This window comes from Rhinoderma darwinii, chromosome 1 (genome assembly GCF_050947455.1).
Source record: "Rhinoderma darwinii isolate aRhiDar2 chromosome 1, aRhiDar2.hap1, whole genome shotgun sequence".
Lineage (NCBI taxonomy): Eukaryota > Metazoa > Chordata > Amphibia > Anura > Rhinodermatidae > Rhinoderma > Rhinoderma darwinii.
In genome coordinates this window covers 72,281,101-72,303,161 of record NC_134687.1, presented here as the reverse complement: position 1 = coordinate 72,303,161, position 22,061 = coordinate 72,281,101, and the positions used below count along the sequence as shown (strand labels likewise).

General features: G+C 41.3%; 2 protein-coding genes across 2 annotated transcripts in view; one reads left to right on the top strand and one right to left on the bottom strand.

Moving 5' to 3' along the window:
- The window catches only part of FRYL (FRY like transcription coactivator), a 122,150-nt gene extending 113,926 nt beyond the window's left edge, over positions 1–8,224 (top strand). The window contains exons 58-61 of the mRNA XM_075825578.1: positions 2,939–2,956; positions 4,715–4,825; positions 5,249–5,445; positions 6,112–8,224. Of these exons, the coding sequence (XP_075681693.1) occupies positions 2,939–2,956; positions 4,715–4,825; positions 5,249–5,445; positions 6,112–6,370 (585 nt within the window). The 3' untranslated portion in view covers positions 6,371–8,224. The remainder of the gene's footprint in view (positions 1–2,938; positions 2,957–4,714; positions 4,826–5,248; positions 5,446–6,111) is intronic.
- A 3,494-nt stretch (positions 8,225–11,718) lies between these two features.
- On the bottom strand, positions 11,719–17,771 carry ZAR1 (zygote arrest 1). Its single transcript, XM_075849607.1, has 4 exons — positions 17,139–17,771; positions 13,486–13,578; positions 13,336–13,410; positions 11,719–11,956 (listed from the first exon to the last, which is right to left on the bottom strand). Exons 1-4 carry the CDS (start codon positions 17,769–17,771, stop codon positions 11,813–11,815), a joined length of 945 nt encoding a protein of 314 aa, XP_075705722.1. The 3' UTR covers positions 11,719–11,812.
- Positions 17,772–22,061: the final 4,290 nt, after the last annotated feature.

Genomic DNA, 22,061 nt, shown 5'->3' with positions numbered 1-22,061 from the left:
TTGAGTTGCGGTTACGACAATCCACAGGTCGCAATGCGGCCACATTGACTTTCAATACCTCCGATGTAGGCAGGGCCGTGTAGCCCTAGCTTAATAGGGGACATGAAAGATAGAAGGCCAATGTCAATCCAGACAAACATCCAGCTTATCAAGGAAAAATACTGAAAGTGAATTGTGTGGTTGATGCAATGTCAATAAGGAAACCTTTATTTACCTAGCTTGATGGGATAGTACATCATTGCAGTGTGTAGAAGAACCACTGATCAGGGATATTTCTCTTCTATTCGGGGTCTGATAGAACATGGGGTCACACTTGAACACCATTTTACAATTTATACTTGGATACATATAAATTAAAGGGGTTGTCCACTTTTTTTATTTTTTCTATTTGTTTATGGAATAGGAAATCGTACAGATTTCTAATATACATGTGATTACAATTCTGCTCACATACATTTCTTATCAGTGCAGTTGCCTCTGTCAAAAAAAAAAAAAAAAAAATGGTTTGGCCCATACCATAGAAATGCATCCATAGGATAACTGAATGAACCCACACATCATGTGACCACTGGCATTCAGTTAACCCTATCCAGGAATCTAACAGGCGAATAATAGATTATTGAGGAAATGAAGTTATGAAGTATTTCTACCTCCAGTAACATCTCCTCATCGTGTCTGTCAGTGCCTGTGAGGAGCAGCTCTTACATTCTTCCCACTGTCTTCTCTGTGTGTTATGGGTTTTTTTGTTTTGTTTTTTTTTAAACGTTATTAACAACATGACCTCTCCGAGAAAGGCAGCCATTTTATAAATCCTCTTATTCACTTAGTCCATGGATGTATCCTCTATGTTGCCCCAACACACGTGCGTGCGCGCGCACACGGTGGTCACATGACTGATTCCATGTTTAGTCATATTCAGTCAGTCTGCGGATACATTACACCGGACTAATCTATGGGCTGTACCATTCCACTGTGACAGGGGTCTCGTGGACTATAAGAAATGTATGTGAGCCGAATTTCTAATACATGTATATTAGAAAACTGTATGATTTACTATTCTACAAATAAGCAATAATAATAAAAACTGGACAACCCCTTTAAGCACAGTTGTGTACAGATTGATTTACATTGATCCTGCGTTTTAGCATGTTTTGTTTCCATTTGCAGCTTTATTTAGAATTCACAGAATACTAAAAACTATGGGGGAGATTTATTAAGCCATTACACCAGTCTTAATCTCAAGTGCGTTGGTGTAAAATGCGACAAATTTATTAAGAGGCGCACACTTCTTAAGAAATTTGGCGCATCTTGGGCTTTGCTGAAGAAAAAAAATGAAATCTATGCCTGCTATGAACAGTTTAGATCCGCTTTCTGTGCCATTTTCTGTCTTTAAGCTTGTGTTTCGGACTACTGTTGACCACACCCGTCTCACAACCTCGTCCAGGGCTAGAAAAGTAGCACATTTTTAGTGCAAATATGGCAAGCACCAGAATTTGCGACTATTCTGTGCCAAAACACTGGCACAAATCAATTGATAACTTCCCCCTATATCTATAATTAGATCGCCCTCCTCCGCTGTCGGTTCACCATCTATAAAGACATCTTTACATATACACCAATTATCCATAACATTAAAACCATTGACAGGTGAAGTGAATAACATTGATGATCTGGTTTCAGTGGTGCCTGTCGATGGGTAGGAAATATTAGGCAGCAAGGGAACAGTCAGTTCTTGAAGTTGATGTATTGGAAGCAGGAAAAATAGTCAACCAAGGATCTGTGCGACTTTGTTCATGGCTATATTGTGATGGCTATACCACTGGGTCAGAACATCTCCGAAACATCCGTTCTTGTGGAGTGTTCCTGGTATGCAGTGGTTAATATCTACCAAAAATGGTCCAACGAAAGATAAACCGCGACAGGGTCATGGGCTCCCAAGGCTCATTAATGCGTGTGAGGAGCGAAGGCTAGCCCGTCCGGCCCTATCTCACAGAAGAGCTACTGTATCACATATTGCTGAAAAAGTTAAATTCGGACCCCTGTCCACCACCAAAAGCACCTGAAAATGAGCATCACTAATGGACCATGGATCAATGGAAGGTGGAGGCTGGGTCAGATGAATCACGTTTTCTTTAACATCACGTGGAATGCCAGGTTCATATGCATCGCTTACCTGGGGAAAACGTGGCACCAGGATGCACTATTGGAGGAAAAGGAAGCCGGGCGGAGGCAGTGTGATGCTCCGGGCAATGTTCTGCAGGAAAAAATGGTGTCTTGTCATTCATGTGGATATTACTTTGACACAGACTACCTACCAAAACATTGCTGAAGACCAAGTGCACCCCTTTATAGTAACATCTGTGGGATGTGCTGGAAATACAAGTCCGATCCACGGATGCCCACATCGCAGCTTACAGTTAAAGGGTCTGCTGCTAAGGTCTTGTTGCCAGATACCACAGGACACCTTTAGAGGTCTTGTGGAGTTCTCACCTCAATGGGTCAAAACTGTTTGGTAAGCACAAGGGGGAGCTACTCAATATTAGGCAGCTAGTTGAAAAGTGTGTGTTTTTCTTGTTTGCGTTCTAGAACGTGTGGTCTTTATACCAAGCTCTGTTATAGAGAAAACGAAGTGTAGTTCTGTACAGATCACTGCATCACAGGAGCTCTGCCAAGGTGTTAGGGGTTTGTCTGTCAACAATGTGCTGACTGATTCCTGTAGTAACCTGAAGAATTCTGATAAGTAAAGCCAAGCCAAGTGTTTGTAAAGTTATACAATTGTGTACATTAATCTAGATGTAATCTGAAAGCTATGCTCAAAGATAAACTTTTTCTTTAAGTCATTGTGACTGTCTGAGGTTTTACGGAACTTGCTCTATAACTAACTTTCCATCTTTTTCTTCCTTTTGTGTTTTTGTGACCTGCTCACCTTCTTGCTTAGCAAATGGAAGTTCTAGCAGTAAGTGATGGTTCTTGATTTCTCAAATACTAAACATGTCAGATCAAAACCTGACTTTCACCTGTCTTGTCCATTTGTTGAGCTGGCGGCGTCCTGCCATTGTAAAGTTACAGTGCGCTCTGGGTCAGTCTTTGTCCTTGAACTGTTGGTCGCGCATTAATATCTTGCAGCTCGTGTAGTTACTGGGCTGTTACATCATAGTGTTAAATGTCATTTCCTTCTTGTCACTACACTTCTCAAGGAAACATAAGATCTCCGAAATCTAAATTCTATAGAAATGATCAAATGTAGAATTCTCACTCTTCAAAGAAGTTTGTGTTTCCAATTTATTATACGGTATGTTGCAACGTACAAGATTGCCACAAAAACACTTTCCATTGCCTGTTACTGGATAAGCATCAGATTGGATACCCATGTTCCAGTAATGTCACCCGGTCTGTAGAACACTCCTAACACTATACACAAATTATATTGTATATAGTTTGGAGGACAATTTTTCTGTAATGCTTTATTCATAATATGTATAACAGCTATTGTTGTACAGAGGTTGTATTTCTTTACATCCATGGTCTCTTATGTTACATAAACACAATAAAAGTTGGCCAGACTTCATGGGGAACCCTTTGACCTATTATGTTTTTGGAGTGTGGAAGGGGACTGAATTATTAGAACATGAAGAGTATGCATATATTTACTTACTGAGACGGGAACCCATGGCACCAGTACTAATCGGACCGGATTATAGGGATGGGCAAAGGACCTATTGCCCAGTGGCAGCCTCCACCTGGGTGCCTCTGCCTTCCAGTTCTCATGAGTTGTTCCCACACACTCTCAGCAGCAAAACATAGGATTTAGAATTATTCTTTTTATTATAAGGCCTCATTCAGACAGCCGTAATATATACACATTTTAACGTCCGTATTATGCCCGCAAGACTTGAACTCGCAACATTGAACCCTATGGTGATCTAAGTGAAGTTCACATGATCTGCTGGGGGTCCAGGACCTGAGGTCATAAAACGGACGCAGATATACGGCCGCATCACCTGAATGTCTAAATGTTGCCTTACACTGTTACTCCACCAATTTTTTTGGCCAACCTTGATTCGGCACTAACTGCAAAGACCATGACCACTAAGCCCCACTAGAAGTGTCATACTTTTTATATATATATATATATATATATATATATATATATACATACATACATACATACATACATACATACATACATACATACATACAGCATTTGTTAGTGTTTTTGAATGCATAGCACCTGTGGTCACCCGTCCGTCTCTACATCTATGGTTATATCTGTGTAGTTGAAGAATGCTAGAAATAAAACCAGGCTTTGTGTGATGTGTTGGTTTTGTCAGAGTTGTAGGACAGTAATGCATGAATAGATTTGTGTAATATGTATTGATGGGACTACGAGCATTCAGTAGAGTTTTACGCCCGCATTGTTTTACTTGTTACATCACAAGAGTAGACATTTTCCCAGAACGTAACTTTTTTGGTGGATTTCTCTCTATTTCTGGCTTGCTACTTTCTTGATGAAATTAATCTACTGGGCTGCTTGTTTCTGAGTAGCACGTGTGATTCCGTCTTCCATGTTTTCCATTTAACACCATCCTCGCCACTGTGTAGTTAATTAGAAGTCTGACCTTCCCTCCTCGTACTAAACCAGTAAAATGATTTCCTTTCTGGAGTTGTATGGACAGTGTTACCTTATTCTCATGCAATGCAACGTTTCTTCTAGGAGCTGGAGCTTTGTCGGAGACTTTACAAGCTGCACTTCCAGCTTCTTCTGCTGTTTCAAGCCTACTGCAAGCTCATCAGTCAAGTGGACACGATTAAGAAGCAAACCGAGGTACCAAGCACAAACGTATAGTTTTAGAGTAATACATTGCTAGGTTCCCCCGTTTTTATTCAAGAAATCATCCACCGTTCTCTCTCCCATACTAGTCCTGCCAGCTGCATCCAATTCTATGAATACTTCTTACACCCCCAGGCAGATCTTGATGAAATATCTCTCTAGGCATAGTCCGAGTTTACGCTCTGCTTGTTCCTTCTCCAGATATTTATCTGAATGGAAAATTACCTATATAGCCCAGTGCTAAGTGTAGGGAAAAGTTTATAATAATAGAGTGAACCGCCAACATGGGGCAACCTTTAAATATTCTTTTAAAAAGTATTCTACAACCAGCAATTCCCTCATACCCCCTACTGTAAGTTCTTACAATATTAGAAGTGACCATGCAAGTGAGGGCGTCTAATAAAGTTTGTTTTCTAGGTGATAAATATGTCAGATGAGCTATGCCAGCTGGAGGCCTGTCTAAAAGACGCAGAGGCCACATCCAATATCGGCATAGAGGACTGTGACTTTTCAGAATTCTACCAAGCAAGCACAGAGGTTGCTGTCCATTCCCTCATTGAAGCCTTGAGAGGAAAAGAATTTCTGTCTGCCATAACACAGGTCAAGGCATTCAGGTACCGTATGAAACAGGGGTCACTTGTCATTTCATTAAAACTATAGGAAGTTTTTGATGCATTTTTTAGAAAACTTGAATTTCATCTCAAGTTGACTTTTGCTTACAGCTTTTGATGCTTAAGATAAATCCTGTTAACTTTTTTCCACTGGTACCGCGGTCCGGTCGGGTATTTTCATCCTTAAAATAATGAAAACATACCAATAATATATAAACAATATTATAAACATACCAATGCAGAATATATCACAAATAAGTTTTCATGCAAACAGGATCTTAAAGGATTAGAAAAAAGGATGTGGTTTTGCAGCTCAGCCCTGTGCACTTGCATGGGAATGAGCTGCAATACCATACATAGCCCATGGACAAGAGTAGCGCTGTTTCTGCAAAAAGAATAAATTATTTTTTTTAGCTAAACACAGGAGTAGACACAAAAGAAAGGGGATGCATTCTTTCCTTTTGGTTCCACTTCTAATTTTAGCGTAAAAAACTGAGCCTAAAACTGCGTGTGTGATCCTGAAGAAAGATAATTGTCTGACTAATTTCCAACTATTGTAGCGGGAAATTTAGCTTTTATGGTGTATTAATTACAAGAAAAGCAAAGAATAGCAGTTCCATTATGTGATGCCGATGTATGAAATTGTACACTGTGCTTTTTGCTTTCTAGGACTATCTGGCCCAATGAAATATTTGGCTGTTCAGAAGATGATCCCATCCAAACCCTATTGCACATATATTTCCGACATCAGACTCTGGGCCAGACGGGCAGCTTTGCCATTGTTGGCTGGAAGCAGGACATGTCTAAAGCCAACTCTAAGCTAATGGAGTTAAACCTAGAAATTAGAATGTCCTTGCGCATGGTGCAGTCATACCAGCTTTTATCTAAAGCCAAGTCCATCACTAACATGGTGAGCACGGAGTTTTGAGCACCTGCTGCTGAGTAGGCCTCAGACTTGAAGCACTGGATGTCTATTGATCTTATGAAGCACCTTCCATAATTACTGTAAAATACCTTTTGAGTTGCATCGTTTTTTTTTTGTTTTGTTTTTTTTTCTTTGTGACTCTAAACTCCAGCAAGTAGGACATTCACAGCCCAGAATGAGAAGCTGGGAATAATAGACTTTTTGGTTCTGTACAGCGGATATGAGTAAAAGCAATTTTTTTCCACTATTTATTACATATGTACCATCCACAAGCTAAAGGGCTAACATGACGTGCAAAGATGCGCTTTTGCAATATAGCCCCTCTGTGTTGGAGACCGCAAGAATCAGAGCGAGCGTGATGGTGGACTGCGGTGACTTGCCCAAAGACTATCTTTGGTGGTTCCTAGTTACTCAAGAGTCATTACGCCTGATAAATACTCCGCTTCATGAGGATTGCCCCATACGACTTTGGCAGGAGATGACCTATAAAGACTTTGGAAACCATTGAACTTTATTATGTTGCTATTTTTGTTGTGCGTGTCTTAGTTTTGCTTTCTTGCTTGAAATGATGGTCGACAGGCGGAACGCGTGGTTGTATCTAATGGTATGAATGTTTGTACATAGTCTTCACGCATGCCTCAAAGAGTACTATGACATTATTTTTGGATAAATTTTTATTTTATTAGATCTAACAACTCATAGCTTGTAAATGTTAGGACCTAATTATTTTAAACTGGGCTTTCCCCAGTATTTCTAAAAGAAGTAATATATCTTAATTTTATTAGAATGCTGCTCAGTTCTCTGACCAGTGCTTATGGTATAAATATTGATAACTAACCAAAAAGTAGCTGCCTGCAGAGACTTTAATAATGTATATTTAGATATATGCTGCCAACAGCAACTCTCATTAGACAGAACAGATAACTTATTTTATTCTGTATATATTCTAGAATCTACGTATGGTGTAAAACCAGTATTTTTTTTTCCCCCTTGTAAATGTGTGCAATTCAGTTTTCTAGGGTAGTCCATGTACAGAGGCGAAGGAAACCCTGTTAATAGGAGATTTTGGAAGGTCCATACATTGGTGAACATGTCAGGTAGCTGAGAATATAATAAGTTCATTGTTCTTGTCATTACTTATTCTATAAGGAAACAGTTATAGAAAAGAATAAACCGTATAAGCTACCAAAAATAGACAGTGTTGGCAATACATATTCACTGTACAAAAAGTGCATATACGGAACAAGTTGTTCAGCACATCAACAGTAACAGGTGTCTGTACACAGATTACGTTTTTTGTAAAAAGAAATGAATGTAGCCCCAGGATTCCGAAGAAGGAATACTCTGCAATTTTTATACACCCTTTACCCACTGTGATTAAAAACAGAAAGTATATGTTTATTTCTGTACGTGAGGATATGTATTCTTTATAAAGGACACATTACTTGGCATCGCCTTCTCATGGGGCCACTGGACCTCCGAAAACCAGAATTATGTTCATGTATATATTAACTGTTTAACACTTGGAGCCGACTGACCGGTGTGTACTGTAGGTAACACGGCTGTATGCACTCTAAAAGACTGCAGGTATGAACCTGTAAGAGGAATCCATGTCACCTGGAGGAGCCACAGGACACTAAAGGAACAACAAATCTGACCAGTCATCATGGCACATTAGTACAAAGTAATCACTATTTTATTTGACAGCAGATGGGGATGTGGTACTTAGATGGTATTGATTCTCTTAATTTAAGAAATACTTACTGGGGACAAGTAGTTTTATTTAGCAGTGCATTATTCCTTACATCCTACCAGCCATTCTTTTTTGTTAAATAAAAAGATTGTATAATATTACAATGTCTTTTCTATGTCCCTTTTTGTGATGTTAAGGTGCTCCTGCCTGGTGAATGTTTTTGAAGTATGAATTCCTGTTGTATTTTTGCCGCTAACAAGAATGAGATCAGATCCTAAAGGTTTGTTTTTTTCTAGGAAAGGTGCTGCTTCACTTTGACAGGAGCCGATCCTGTTGTCAGTACTAAAGTTATGACTCCCATAGGGAGCTGCATTACAGCTGTCTGAATACAGCGGAAGTCCTCATTCAGACTGCAGTAGTTAAATAGTAACTAACGGTTCAACAACCTGCATTAATCAATAGTACACACGAATATAAGCGAAAAATGCCTCTTTCTCCACTGATCAGGCTCCCCTCATCTAACTGTTTACTCACTTGTGTCTTGTGGAGACAGATTAAGCAGTAAATTCAAACTATTAGCTCACTGAGGGATCATGTTACAGCTGCCCATTGAAGTCTATGGAGGAGGGAGCAGAAGCCGCGTTAAAGAGGCATAGTGTCACACACAGACACTGTTGCGGCTTCTAGTAGGTGGTCTATCTCACCCCAGTGCTGGATTCACAGCTACACTCCGTGTGGCTGCTTCTGATTGTGGGCTACAAATAGATTTGAGAGCAGGATGTCTGCAAAACTTCCAGTGCTGGAGGCAGTGGCTCGGTCTGGATGTTGGACCCCCACCAATCATATACTGATGACTTCTACCTTTTACCCAATCTTTAGGGCTTTCTAAGATGACCATATCTGAGGTACATGTTCATTTCAATACTTGGTTTGCCAAAACTGCAATAGATGGTAGCGAGACATTTGGGGATGATTTAGCAAAGTGTGTACACCAGTTTATAAAGCAAATGTAACTGTCGGACAGTGGGCAATGTAACTCATTTATTAGTTCCTGCCACTTTTTTATTTAGAAAAATGGTGGAAAACCTGGGGCATTGTCTTTAGCACGTGCCCTTTCAATAAATGTCACTGCCACAGGAACAGGGGAGATTTATAATTTCAAATGCACCATGTGACCAGTGGGCTGCTATCTCACCCCTTGAGCAAAGTTTTGTTATTTTTCTCTACTGGCTTCCAGTTTTCAGAAGGGCTTTTTACACAACTGTATTCGTGCTTCTAGCATGACATTTTAGAAAACCTAATAAAATTGAGTACCTCTGTACAGGATTCTGATTTACAAACATGCAACCAACATTGATCTTGTTCACACAGCACAAATAGGCGTTCTGCACCTGGACAGAAAATCCCCAGCAAACTATGGAGAGATGCAGCAGATTGAGTAGCCACACCGCAGGGCAGTCTTCCACAGCTTGTAGATGAGATTTGTTCAACTCTCATACACTTTTGCTGCTACTGCAATGCGGTGTTGAATATTTGCAGCATTTCCATCTTGGGGGTAGGAGACTATATGGTGTAATGTGTGAATGAGGCCTTAGGGTATGTGCACACACAAAATAAAGAATCGCAAAATACAGATCTGTTTTCAAGGGAAAATGACAATGCTACATTCTTTGCAACTCAGTCTCAGGTAGGATAGTTGTGGATTTTCTGCAACTGATTTCATTGCAGAAAATCTAGTGTAGTACAGGAGATGTGAAGAAATCTCATCCACACAACACATTGCAGAAAAAAGCCACTGAGACAGCTGTGGTGTTTGTTTTTTTAAAATTGCTCCTCTGTTATGTTTCTCCCCCCCCCCCCCCCATTAAATGCAGTGGGGGGGGGGGGGGTAAAACCCACAATAAATAGGCATATGTTGCATTTTTACAGTAGAAAAGCTGAAATTCTACCACAATTGAAATAAAAAAAAACTTTGCTTGAATAAAGTTTCATATCCAGCCATTGACATACCAACACAATTCTCATCAGCACACAGCCTGGTCTCCTGGGCTAACATATCATCCTGTGACTGCTGCAGCCAATCAAAGGCTGTGCCCAGATGGATGTGTCACCATGACAACACCCAGGTGGTAAGTATAAGCTTTTACTTTTTCCCCCACAGTGGCCATTCCACCCAAGAAACTGCACCACAATTTAGTGCACTCTTTTTAATGGAATTCCCTATTGTTTCCAGGGTGGATATGCTGTGTACGTACCCCAAATAGGTAGAATATAAATCATGCAGGCACATAGGTCCATAATACAGACCAGTACCTGAACTCAAAGATGTGTAATAAAATGTTTACATAGTTGATCAATATCGGAAATGGTGTTCAAATACATACTGTAGCTGTATTATGCCTGTCCAGATGAACAGCTATGTAACCTTTTTGAAGTCAGAGTTGACAACACACCGGGTGTTGTGGAAGGACCACCGGGTGTTGTGGAAGGACCTTGTGTAAGGAAAGGGCACTTACGTAACATTCTACACCTCTGACTTTTGCTTCGTACAAACCATAAATAAAAGACTGACCACCAACAGTCATACAAACCTTTACCACATCCTGAAAAGGTATGTTCAGAGAGACAGGCAATCTCATCCCCTATACTACTACAATTGTTGGAAAATTCAAACAAATGGAAAAAATAAAAATATTCAGAGGAGTGTGAAAATGTACCTGTGGTGCGGGTTCTCAAGCTGCCGCATATCACACTTGCAAATGAGGAAACTCATTTCCAGTCAAATTTGGCAGTTTACAGATACGGTGACCATAACTATTATAAAATAGGGCACAAGTTGTGTGGATTTAAAGTTTTCACCAAAATGATGCAAATATTTTTTGAATTCTGGAAGTGGAGACTGTAGTCTTGTGGTTTACTAGATATGAGTGGAAAGGAGATCGCCCCACTTTATAAGGGAATAGCTTAACGTGAATACAAGTTCCACCAACACCTGATTCAAGTCCTTGGCCCTTGTATGACATGAAACTCTAGTTTTGAAGGGTGTTATCTGGAAAATTAATTTTTCTGAAAATGTATAGACAAAAAAAAGGCAATCCGTAACCCAGCGCCGTCGCTCCAGCAGCAGTCCCGGTGCTTGTTTACATGCACGTAGCATGTGACCGCTGCAGATAGTCATAGTGCTCAGTGGCCATGTTGTATTTTCTGCATTATGAGGGAAATACGATTAGTTATTATAGAGACCTGACTGGATGCAACGGTTACATGCATATAAAACAAGCACCGGGACTTCTGCCAGATTGACAGTGCTGGATCACTGGGGCAAGGATAGGCAAGTATTTTTTATTTTATTTATTACATTTGCAGCCCCTAAGGGGAAAAAATTAAATAAAAAATCACTTCCCAGATAACCCCTTTAAAATCAGATCCAATCAGTGGAAGGTAGGGAAACATTACACAGAGAAAGTTAAAACTTGGGAAAATATCTGACCGTGATGGCATATGATACTTTTTGGTGTAAAATGTATGCATGATACAACGGTTTGAGTTAAGACAAAAATAAAAAATTAATTAGAACGCACACAAACTCATCTGAACCGCTTCATCTTAACCGAGATATTTTATTCAGTATACTGACGGAAGTGCTGTGAGAAGGTTTTTATTGCATTACATGCCATTTGTTTAACTACTCAAATGAAAACAAAAACACACTTTTCCGGTTCTAGTTGGGTAGGAGTAGACTGAACACTGGATTAAATGATATACTTGAAGCTGAAGGTGCTGTCACAGGAGAGCCTCTTGCCCTTGCATCTCCCACACAGGTCTTGGCGGTGAGGTCTTTTTGGGTCTACGTGACGCACTTTCACAGGACAGATGCACCTGGTTTGTTTACAGCTCTGCAAAGACATTTTTTATTTAAAAACATTACTATGACATTCCACAGAAGAAGCACAAATGTTGCATTTTGATCAAAAGGCAGGAAGGGATCCCACAGTAAGGGCCTGTTCACATCAGCATTTATTTCTGTTCATGGGTTCCTTTGCACCTTTGTCAGAGGAACCCATAAACGGAAAAGCAAACCATAGCGTCTTTGCATTACCATTTATTTCAATGGTAATGCCGCCATTGCAAATGATTTCCATTTGCTACTTCCGCTAAAAACTGAACTTACGGAACAGAGGCAGTCGACTAAGCTATTGTTTCCGCAAAAAAAAACCTTACGGAACTTTGGCTTCCGTTCATGGGTTCTCCTGATGGAAAGCTGCAATGGAACCCATGAACGGAAGCCCAATGCTTATGTGAACACAGCCTAAGAATAAAGCATTCCCTGTGATAGGTCCCTGATTTCAGCAAAGGAAATTTTTTATTACAAACCCAAAAGAAAAGGAGATTTATTAAAACTAGTGCAAAAGGAGAGAAAAAAAAAAGTGTAGTGGTCATATGAAGCTTATCAAAACCAGCAAAGAAAAATTGGATCAGTGTGTGTGTACAGTTCTGTTTTTCAAAGTCCCTATAGCTATGTATTAGGGTATGTTCACACAGGTTCTCTTTTTATATACGGTACCTTAAAATCTTAATGTCAAGCATCAGCCACAAAAACAAGCGAGTACAGCTGCTCAGCTTATTTGTAACCAATATACCCAGGTCCTTCTCTAATTCGGTTATCCTCAGTTTTATTCCATTTGATGTATATACTGTATTCCCATCACTGCTGTCTAGGTGCATTACTTTACATTTATCAACCTCAAAATTCATCTGCCATATTTTTGCCCATGCTGCCAGTTTATCTAGGTCTTTTTGGAATATTTTAACAAACACTTTTTTAAAACAGATAAGTCACCTTACCACGCTGCTTACAGGCATCATATTAAGGGGACCGGTCCGCTGTACAATTCGCCCCAATTGTTTTCATGAGGGAAGCGCTTTCCCCACACCAACGACTGCTGTGTATCTGCATGTACACATGGTGGCTGTCCGTCACTGAGGAGGCAGAGAAGCTTTCCCCTCATGAATATACCGGACACAACTGAGCCTGCTGTATTCTGTTTAGTGCCATTAGCCAAACCGCACAAAAGATTTTAGTGCCATCTGGACTTCTAGTACAGCAGACCTGTCCCCATAATATGCTGCCCTTCTACGGGGCAGCGTAGTATGGTGACAGATCCACCACGGCCAAAGGTGTAATATAGTGACAACATACATACAGCAAGTACAACTGCCTATAATCCATGTAATAGAAAGCAAGCGGCCCTATTATTGCACAAGGTGCACTTACCTGACACATGATATCCTCCACCCGATAAGGATTAAAGGACTTCTGACAAGTTCTACAAAACTGTTTGAAGTACACCTAGAGAAGCAAGAGTCACCATGAGTGTTCCTGTAGTGTGAACCTCCGTCCTGCTGCACAACATAAAACACCCACCTTATTTGTACCCTGCACACACCAAACATAGGCACTTTCCCAGCGAATGTTGCATTCCTTACAGTGGTAATAGCCATACTTCTGTTCCAGAAACTTTAAAAAAAAAAAAAAGTATTGTTACACCGAGCAACAAGGCCCTCCCACAGCATTGACTGCTGCAAAGTGAGGGGGAGCCATTTATTAAAGTTACCCCTATTAGTCACAACAAAAATGCAAGTTTTTTTTATGCTATAGTGGGGTGGGTGAGTATTGTATGGCATTGAGACCTTTCTCGAAAAACACCACTTTATATGAATTTGGTTACTAGAGTTCTATTTAGGTGCAGCCCATCCTACTGTAGAGCCCGTAGCCAACAGAGATGCCGGCCCAGTTCTCAGAACTCAAACCTCTCCTACATACACTGGACCTTGAGCCACTTGTTCACTTCCCTGATCTTCCGCTACCACTCTGGTAAAGCACGTGGTTCAGGTGGTACGTCAAAATGAAAGTTCTCCTTGCTGTAGTCGTTTCTAAGACATACCTTACAAATAATATTGCAAAATATAGTAAATATAAAAACCAAATCACAGTTTGTTTCAGACATGCGAATGGATGTCAAGTAAGCCACGTGTGTCTGTACGTCAAGTATTTGCAGCTTCTCGGTATATATACCTGAACCATTTTCAGAGCAGTCAAGACCTTTAGGCCAACGTCTCATACACAAAACACACTGGACTAAGGCTGGGGCTAGACGTAAGGGGGTTCTACACTGGGCAATTATCGGGCAAAAAATAAGCCCTCACATCGCTCAAATTGACAGAAAAAAATAAATATAAAAAACAAAGTTATGGCTCAGACTATGGCGATCCAAAACAATAGATATATTTTTTTATAAATTTAGTAAAAAAGTTTTATGAATTTGGCACAACCATAATCATAAACCTGTAGAATAAGGTGAACATGTAGTTTTTTGCCAATCTTCCCCCCCCCCCCACACAAATAAAAAAAATTCTGCTTTCCAGTACAATACATGGTACCATGAAAAACTACAACTTGTTAAGGACCCAGCCAATCTACATTTTTTCCATGTCAATTTTTTCCCGCCTTCCAAAAGCCATAACTTTTTTTTTTCCATCGACATTTTTTGCAGGACAACTTGTAGTTTCATGGCGCCATTTGTTGTACTGCATAATGTATTGAGAAGCTAGAAAAAAAATTGTGGGGCGAAATGTGCAATAAACAGTGATTATGCCATTTTTTTTAGGGGAGGGGTTTGTTTTCTACAGTGTTCATCAGGTGGTAAAAACGACATGTTACCCTTATTCTACAGGGGAATAGGATTATGGCGATAAAATTTGTTTTTGTATTACCACTATTTGCTAAAAATTGTTTTGTGCAGTCATATTCTGAGAGCCATAACTTTATTTTTCCGTCATTTGAGCGAAGTGAGAGCTTATTTTTTGTATGGCAAGCTGTAGTTTAACAGATACCATTTTGCGATACATGCAACTTTTTTGATCACTTTTTATTACTAAGGTGACCAAAAAACTGCACTTTGCGAGATAGTTTTTTTTTTTTTTACAGCGTTCACCAAGCTGGTTACACTATATTGTGATAGAACGGACTTACAGATGTGGTGATACTAGTTATGTTAACTTTTTCCCTAAAGCAATGTTAAAAAAAAAAAATTATTATTTTTTTTTGGAACATTAAAAAAAAAAAAAAAAAAAAACAACCACCAACTTTGTTTGTTTAACAGTTTGACTTTTATTAGTCACAACGATCCTTTGATTGCTTGCATGATATACTGCAATGATAATGTATTGCAGTATATTGCTATACTGACTGTCTCCTTTGAAGCCCTGCCAGAGGCATGACTTCAAAGGTGTACAAAGATGGCAGACCTTAGGGTCCTTCATTAGGCATCCGCACCCAGTGATCGCAGGGTGGGGGGGGGGGGTTGTGATAGCACATTGGAGGGGGCCTTCTCCCTGATGCTAGTGATTATAACGCTGTGGTCACTGTTGAATTTAAGGGGATAAATAGGTGGAATTAAAGTGATCTTTGATTCTGCCTGTTCCAGTGAGGTCCACAGCTGTATGGAGCGCACTCAGCTGCCCCATACACGTACATGGCATGTCATTAAGAAAAAAAAAAAAGGAGTACCTTTCACTACATGTGCAGCATGTAATAAATAGTCAGGGCTTCACAAACACTGTCTCACTTGAAATTATTTTCCCATCTTCCTCCATTATTGACATATTTGTGCCGTTATATTTGGCGCCCGATATGTAAGTAAGTCCCTGAACTGTCAATGGGGTGTTTCTATCTAACTAAAATGGCAACAGGGCATGGTTCTCCTGTGGTAGGGAACACAGCACAAGCCGCCCTGACACGGTCAGTAGCTGATTGGACAGTGTCAGAGGGAAGAGATCACGCCCCCTTGCCATTTAGTTAGATAGAAACGCCCCATTGACAGTTCAGGGGCTTATTTACATATCAGGCGCCAAATATAACGGCACCGATATGTAAATAATGGAGGAAGATAGGAAAAAAAAAATGTAAAGTGAGACAGTGTTTGTGAAGCCCTGACTATTATATGCTGCACACGTATGAGCAGGTGACAGGTTCTCTTTAAGGGGTTAAACATCTAGCAGGTCTCCTGATTGGAGACATCCTGTGGGGTTTTTTTAACTGCTGGGATTTCAGACACACTTTACTAGAGCAATTTAGAAAAGGTTGTAAAGCTCCTCAATGCAGTGGTATGGACAGTCCCAGTCTGAAAAGGAAAAAAAAAAAAAACCACCACATCTTTACCACTGCATGAAAAACCAGCCTTAAAGCCCCCCCGCCCCCCCTCTTCACTTACAACATACTATACTGGAATTTTGGTGTGAATTCCACAACAAATACACAATGGGAGGGAGGGGGTTTAAGAATGGCTGTACTGCAAGTATTACAGCATTGAAAAGTCTCACATTTTGTCCCCTCTGGCAATTAAAAAAAAAAACAGGGTTTAGTGTAAGGGTCCCGAAGCCCAAAAAAATTCACTATATACGCCAGCACAAAGCTTTCTGGAGCATGGACAGCAGAAGATGCAACAAATTTAAAAGACCTGAACCGCTTAATAAATTCGTTGCATCTTACGCCTGCAGGCTTCAGACTAAGGGCTTGTCCACATGTAACGGAATTGCTGCAGAAGACTTCTGCAGCACCTCCGCTAAAACGAGCAGATATTCCGCTGCAGAAAAACTGCCGTTTCCTGCGTTTTTTACTGCGGAGATGTTAAGTCCGGGAGATAGTGATATTTGATCTGAAAAACTCAGCAATTCAGTGCACTTTCCGCAGCAGGAATGGACATGCTGCTGAACGGAAGAAAAATTGGGATTGAAATTTTACTCGGCGTGTGGGTGACACTTGTTAAACCTCACCCACTTTGCTGCGACTATTCTATTGCTTATTTTCCATCCACAATTCCAAACAGAAAATACGCAGCAAGTCAGTTACGTGTGGACAAGCCCTAAGACTAGCGTATGAAAGGTCAGTCTTAGGCCATATTCACACATTAGGTCAGATTTACTAAGTGTTTTTTTAGTGCTGGAATTATTTTTCTAACAATACCAGTGTTATAATCTATTATATACATCCATTCAAAATTACAAGCAGCTACTTGCCTGGAATCTCAGTCTCGTCTGCCCAGGAGAAGGGGTGGATTGGGTCTCATCCTCACCCACTTTATTGGCTTCATTGATTTCACCATCCTCTTTGCCCGCTTCTTTATCACTTGCATTTAGAGAGACATCTTTTGCAGTCTCCGAGTCCTCAGGGGTCTCCTGGGCTTCTTCAGTCTCTTCTTGGAACGTAGCAAGTCTTCCAGCAGCAACAGGTGAGTACACGGCTATTGTTCTGTGGAATTGGACAGTCTTCGTGGGAGATGCAGGACTTTCCTCATCTGAAGGAACCTGCTGAGGTTTTCTGAGGGTTCCAGTCCTCCTCCTCACTAGAGTTCTAGGACCCAAAGAGCACTGGACAGAGGCGTCCTGTCTGGGATTTACCTGAATGCCAACATCTCTGGTATTAGCTTTTCTCAGCCTTGGGGTAAGGTTGGGATTTACCTGAGACAGGATAGCCTTTAACTGAGCTCTTTGGTAGTTATCAAAATATTCTCCAGTGTCACCATAGTTTGACAGATAGTTCTTCTGCCTCCAGCTCATTCCTTTATTTTTAGGATTAAGATACCTGTAGGAATAAGGATTATATGCTGAATACATGTAGTTATCCATTGCCTCTTCTGTGAAGCTAGCCATAATGTCTGGCCAACAGCATAGCCCAGGTGCTTGTTTAAATAGTGTTTGTCTTGATTGTCAATCAAGGTGTGGAGGGGATGTGTCTACTACTCATGCATGGAGTAACCTCCAAGAAAATACACATAAAATGCTTTTAAAAAAATAAATCTGAATATATGTAACTAATATAAATGTACTATAAAATAACGTATATAAAAAAAGAAATCTAAAAGTAAGCCAAGCTCTGTCTTATAGAGACAGTGGCGTTTTTACTGGTGTGTTTTATTTGGTGTCATTTTGCACATGCTTTTTTTCTGGTATTTTTGTCCCATAGAGAAATCTATGGGGAAAATGCCATACCCAGAGCATGCTGTATTTTTAAAAAATCGCCACTGATCACAAAATTGGCACAAACCAAAACACAGTTGTGTGTAGTGCGTTTGATATTTTACTATAGACTTTAATGCAACTTCTGGCCACACTAAAAAAAAACGCTGCAAAAAGCACCATTATGCCAGGATCACACAGTTTAAAACTGCACGTAATATGTATCGTGTGCATTCAGCCTTAGGCCTTGTTCACAGAGTTTGCATGTATTTTTTAAAGAGGCTCTGTCATCAGATTTTGCAACCCCTATCTGCTATTGCAGCAGATCGGCGCTGCAATGTAGATTATAGTAACGTTTTTCGTTTTAAAAAACGAGCATTTTTGGCCAAGTTATGACCATTTTTGTATTTATGCAAATGAGGGTTGCAAAAGTCCAAGTGGGCGTGTTTAAAAGTAAAAGTCCAAGTGGGCGTGTATTATGTGCGTACATCGGGGCGTTTTTACTTCTTTTACTAGCTGGGCGCTCTGACGAGAAGTATCATCCACTTCTCTTCAGAACGCCCAGCTTCTGGCAGATCACGCTGTGACGTCACTTCCCCAGGTCCTGCATCGTGTCAGACGAGCGAGGACACATCGGCACCAGAGGCTACAGTTGATTCTGCAGCAGCATCGGCGTTTGCAGGTAAGTCGATGTAGCTACTTACCTGCAAACGCTGATGCTGATGCTGCTGCAGAATCAACTGTAGACTCTGGTGCCGATGTGTCCTCGCTCGTCTGACACGATGCAGGACCTGGGGCAGGAAGTGAGTGACGACACAGCGTGATCTCTCGAGAACACGGCTGTGTCTGCACTGCCAGAAGCTGGGCGTTCTGAGGAGAAGTGGATGATACTTCTCGTCAGAACGCCCAGCTAGTAAAAGAAGTAAAAACGCCCCGATGTACGCACATAATACACGCCCACTTGGACTTTTACTTTTAAACACACCCACTTGGACTTTTGCAAGCCTCATTTGCATAAATAAAAAAATGGTCATAACTTGGCCAAAAATGCTCGTTTTTTAAAAATAAAAACATTACTGTAATCTACATTGCAGCGCCTATCTGCTGCAATAGCAGATAGGGGTTGCAAAATCTGGTGACAGAGCCTCTTTAGGCTGGGTTCACACGACCTATTTTCAGACGTAAACGAGGCGTATTATGCCTCGTTTTACGTCTGAAAATAGGGCTACAATACGTCGGCAAACATCTGCCCATTCATTTGAATGGGTTTGCCGACGTATTGGGCAGACGACCTGTAATTTACGCGTCGTCGTTTGACAGCTGTCAAACGACGACGCGTAAATGGACTGCCTCGGCAAAGAAGTGCAGGACACTTCTTTGCCAAGTAATTTGAGCTGTTCTTCATTGAACTCAATGAAGCACAGCTCAAGATTTACGAGCGTCTCAGACGGCTCGCAAAATGCGAGGAGGAGCATTTACGTGTGAAACGATGCAGCTGTTAAGGCCTCATTCACACGGCAGGGTTTCCCGGCCGGGTGCCGGCCGTTCATAAATCGGCCGGCACCCGGCTGCATTAGGAATGATAGACCCCTAATGGGGCTATTCACACGACCGATTTTTTGACGGCCGGGAAATCCGGCTGTCAAAAAATAGGACATGCTCTATCTTTGCCCGGGCACCCGGCCGCCCGGCTCCCATAGAAGTCTATGGGGCCGGGTAATACACGGCCATCACCGGAATGTGTTCCGAGTGATGGCCGGGTTTCCCGGCGCTTGCGCTCTATCTCCTCCTCCTCACAGCGCAGAGTGCATGTGAGGAGGAGGAGTTGATGCCATTCTGACGAATGGCATCGCTGTACACTGTGTTGCAGGGCCGGGGTGTACAGCAGGTGGAGGGAGCGCTGCGCTGGCTCCCTTCCCCTGCTTGTTAAAAGCACCCTGGCCCGGCGACACCTTCGATGGCGCCGCTAGTAGCAGCAGCTGCTGCTGCTGCTACTACTGCAGCGACGCCACTATAGCAGAGCAGGGAGGTATCTCCCCGCTCTGCTATGTGCTAGCCGCACTTTAGCTCCTTGAAGGAGCGGAATCCCCATGTTTTCGGGGATTCCGCTCCTGGACAGAGCGCTTGATGTCTCTGTCCATATCCGGGCTGTGACATCAGGGGAAACTCCTGAAGCGGAATCCCCGAACACATGGGGATTCCCCTTCAGGAGCTGCCGCTGATGTCACTGTCCGGATCTGCTTGGCCCGGCACGGATGCATAACTTTATGCAAACCGGCCGGGCAAAATGGCCGATTTTACTGGCCGACACTCGGGCTCGGGAACGACCCGGTCGTGTGAATCCCGCATAACAGTCTGTCTTTTCACACGTAAATGCCTCTCATCGTGTGAACATACCCTTAAGCCAAAACCAGGAACGGAACCTAAACAGAAGAAATATATAAAGGAAGGCCATATAGGTCTACTCTCCTGGATCCAATTCTGGTTTTAAAAAATGCATGCAAAATCTGAAGCAAATCTAAACTGTGTAAACAAGGCCTTAAAGGGTGAAATCTGCCACAAAATCCGCACATAAAACTTGCAATTTTGCCGCAGAAAAATCTGCAGCATTTTCCTACCGTGTGAATCCGGCTGATGTCAACAAAAATCACATAATATCAGTGACGTCTTTTCTAATTGTAGAAGTTCTCTTTCCTTTTCTTCTCCATCCTGCCCAGACTGCTATGACGACTTCTCCTGACCACTGCAGAGTTTGCTGCTAAGACATTTTTGGGCCTTAACTTCTGCAGCCATTCCCAGCCTCTACAGCAACACAAATAAATTCGGACCCCAGAACAGACACCTAAATTAATTCAGATCCCTCAAAGAGGTTTTCCCATGAAAGACGTTTATGACATATCCACAGGGTATGTCATAAATGTCAGATAGGTGCAGGTCCCACCTCTGGGAACCGCACCTATCTCTAGAACGGGGCCCCCTAAACCCCATTCTAGCTTCTTGTGCTCCAGCCGACTTCCCGGCCACTTCCTTATTACATGGTCGGGTGTTATGGAAACAGCATAGCTCAGCAAGTTACGCTGTTTCCTTAACTCCCGACCATGTAATCTATAAGTGGCCTGGAGGCAGCGTGAGCACAAAAAGCTAGAATGGGGTTTAGGGGACCCCGTTCTAGAGATAGGTGCGGGCCCCTGCGGATATGGCATAAATGTCCTTCATGGGAAATCCCCATTAAGAAATTAAAACCCCAGACCAGACCCCAATATAAATTCAGACCCCACACCAGACTCATATGCTTACTCTCCTTGCTCTAGGGCTCCTCTTCAGCTCCAAGCACTGCTGCACACTATACCCTGACGCTGGACAGCTCTAGGAGCAGAAGAGGAGACCAGGAGTGGGTAAAGGTAAGTATTATTAGCCCCCATAAAACCACCACTGCTTGTAGTATGAATTTGAGCTGCACCCAGCCTAATGAAGCGAGCAGCCAGAATTTTTATGTCACTTCAACTATAAGGATGTGTTCATAAGCCGCTCTTTTGTACCAAATATCTGTATGGGGTTTGTAAATATCACATGAACTGTTTTTTTCAGTCACAGAATCTGCAATGAATCTATTAAATAAAATGCCACAAATCAAAACTCTTGAGTATTCAGGCATTTTATTTTTCACTAATGACCTTGAAAGGCTATGTAAACCTTTGAATTAAAAAATAATAATAATTAAAAAACGAAAAAATAAAAAAATTAATAAATAATAAAAAAAAATATAAAAAAAATAAAAATATATATATATATATATATATATATATATATATACCAGCAGAAAAGACAGCAGCACTCCAACACAGTCAAATTGATATGTAAACGGGTGGCAGCAAGTAGTCCAGATCCAGAGACAATCGATATCCCAAAGAAATAAATCTTGCAGAACTCCGATAGAATAGATGAAAAAACGGTGGTTTTTTATTCAAGCCAGCATAGAAAAAG

Coding starts and splice junctions, on each gene's coding strand:
- ZAR1 (XM_075849607.1), bottom strand. CDS start 17,771: ATGGCTAGCTTCACAGAAGAGGCAATGGATAACTACATGTATTCAGCA. Junction 13,579..17,138: donor AGACGAGACTGAGATTCCAG/GCAAGTAGCTGC, acceptor TTTTTTTTAAAG/TTTCTGGAACAGAAGTATGG. Junction 13,411..13,485: donor GTGTGCAGGGTACAAATAAG/GTGGGTGTTTTA, acceptor TTGCTTCTCTAG/GTGTACTTCAAACAGTTTTG.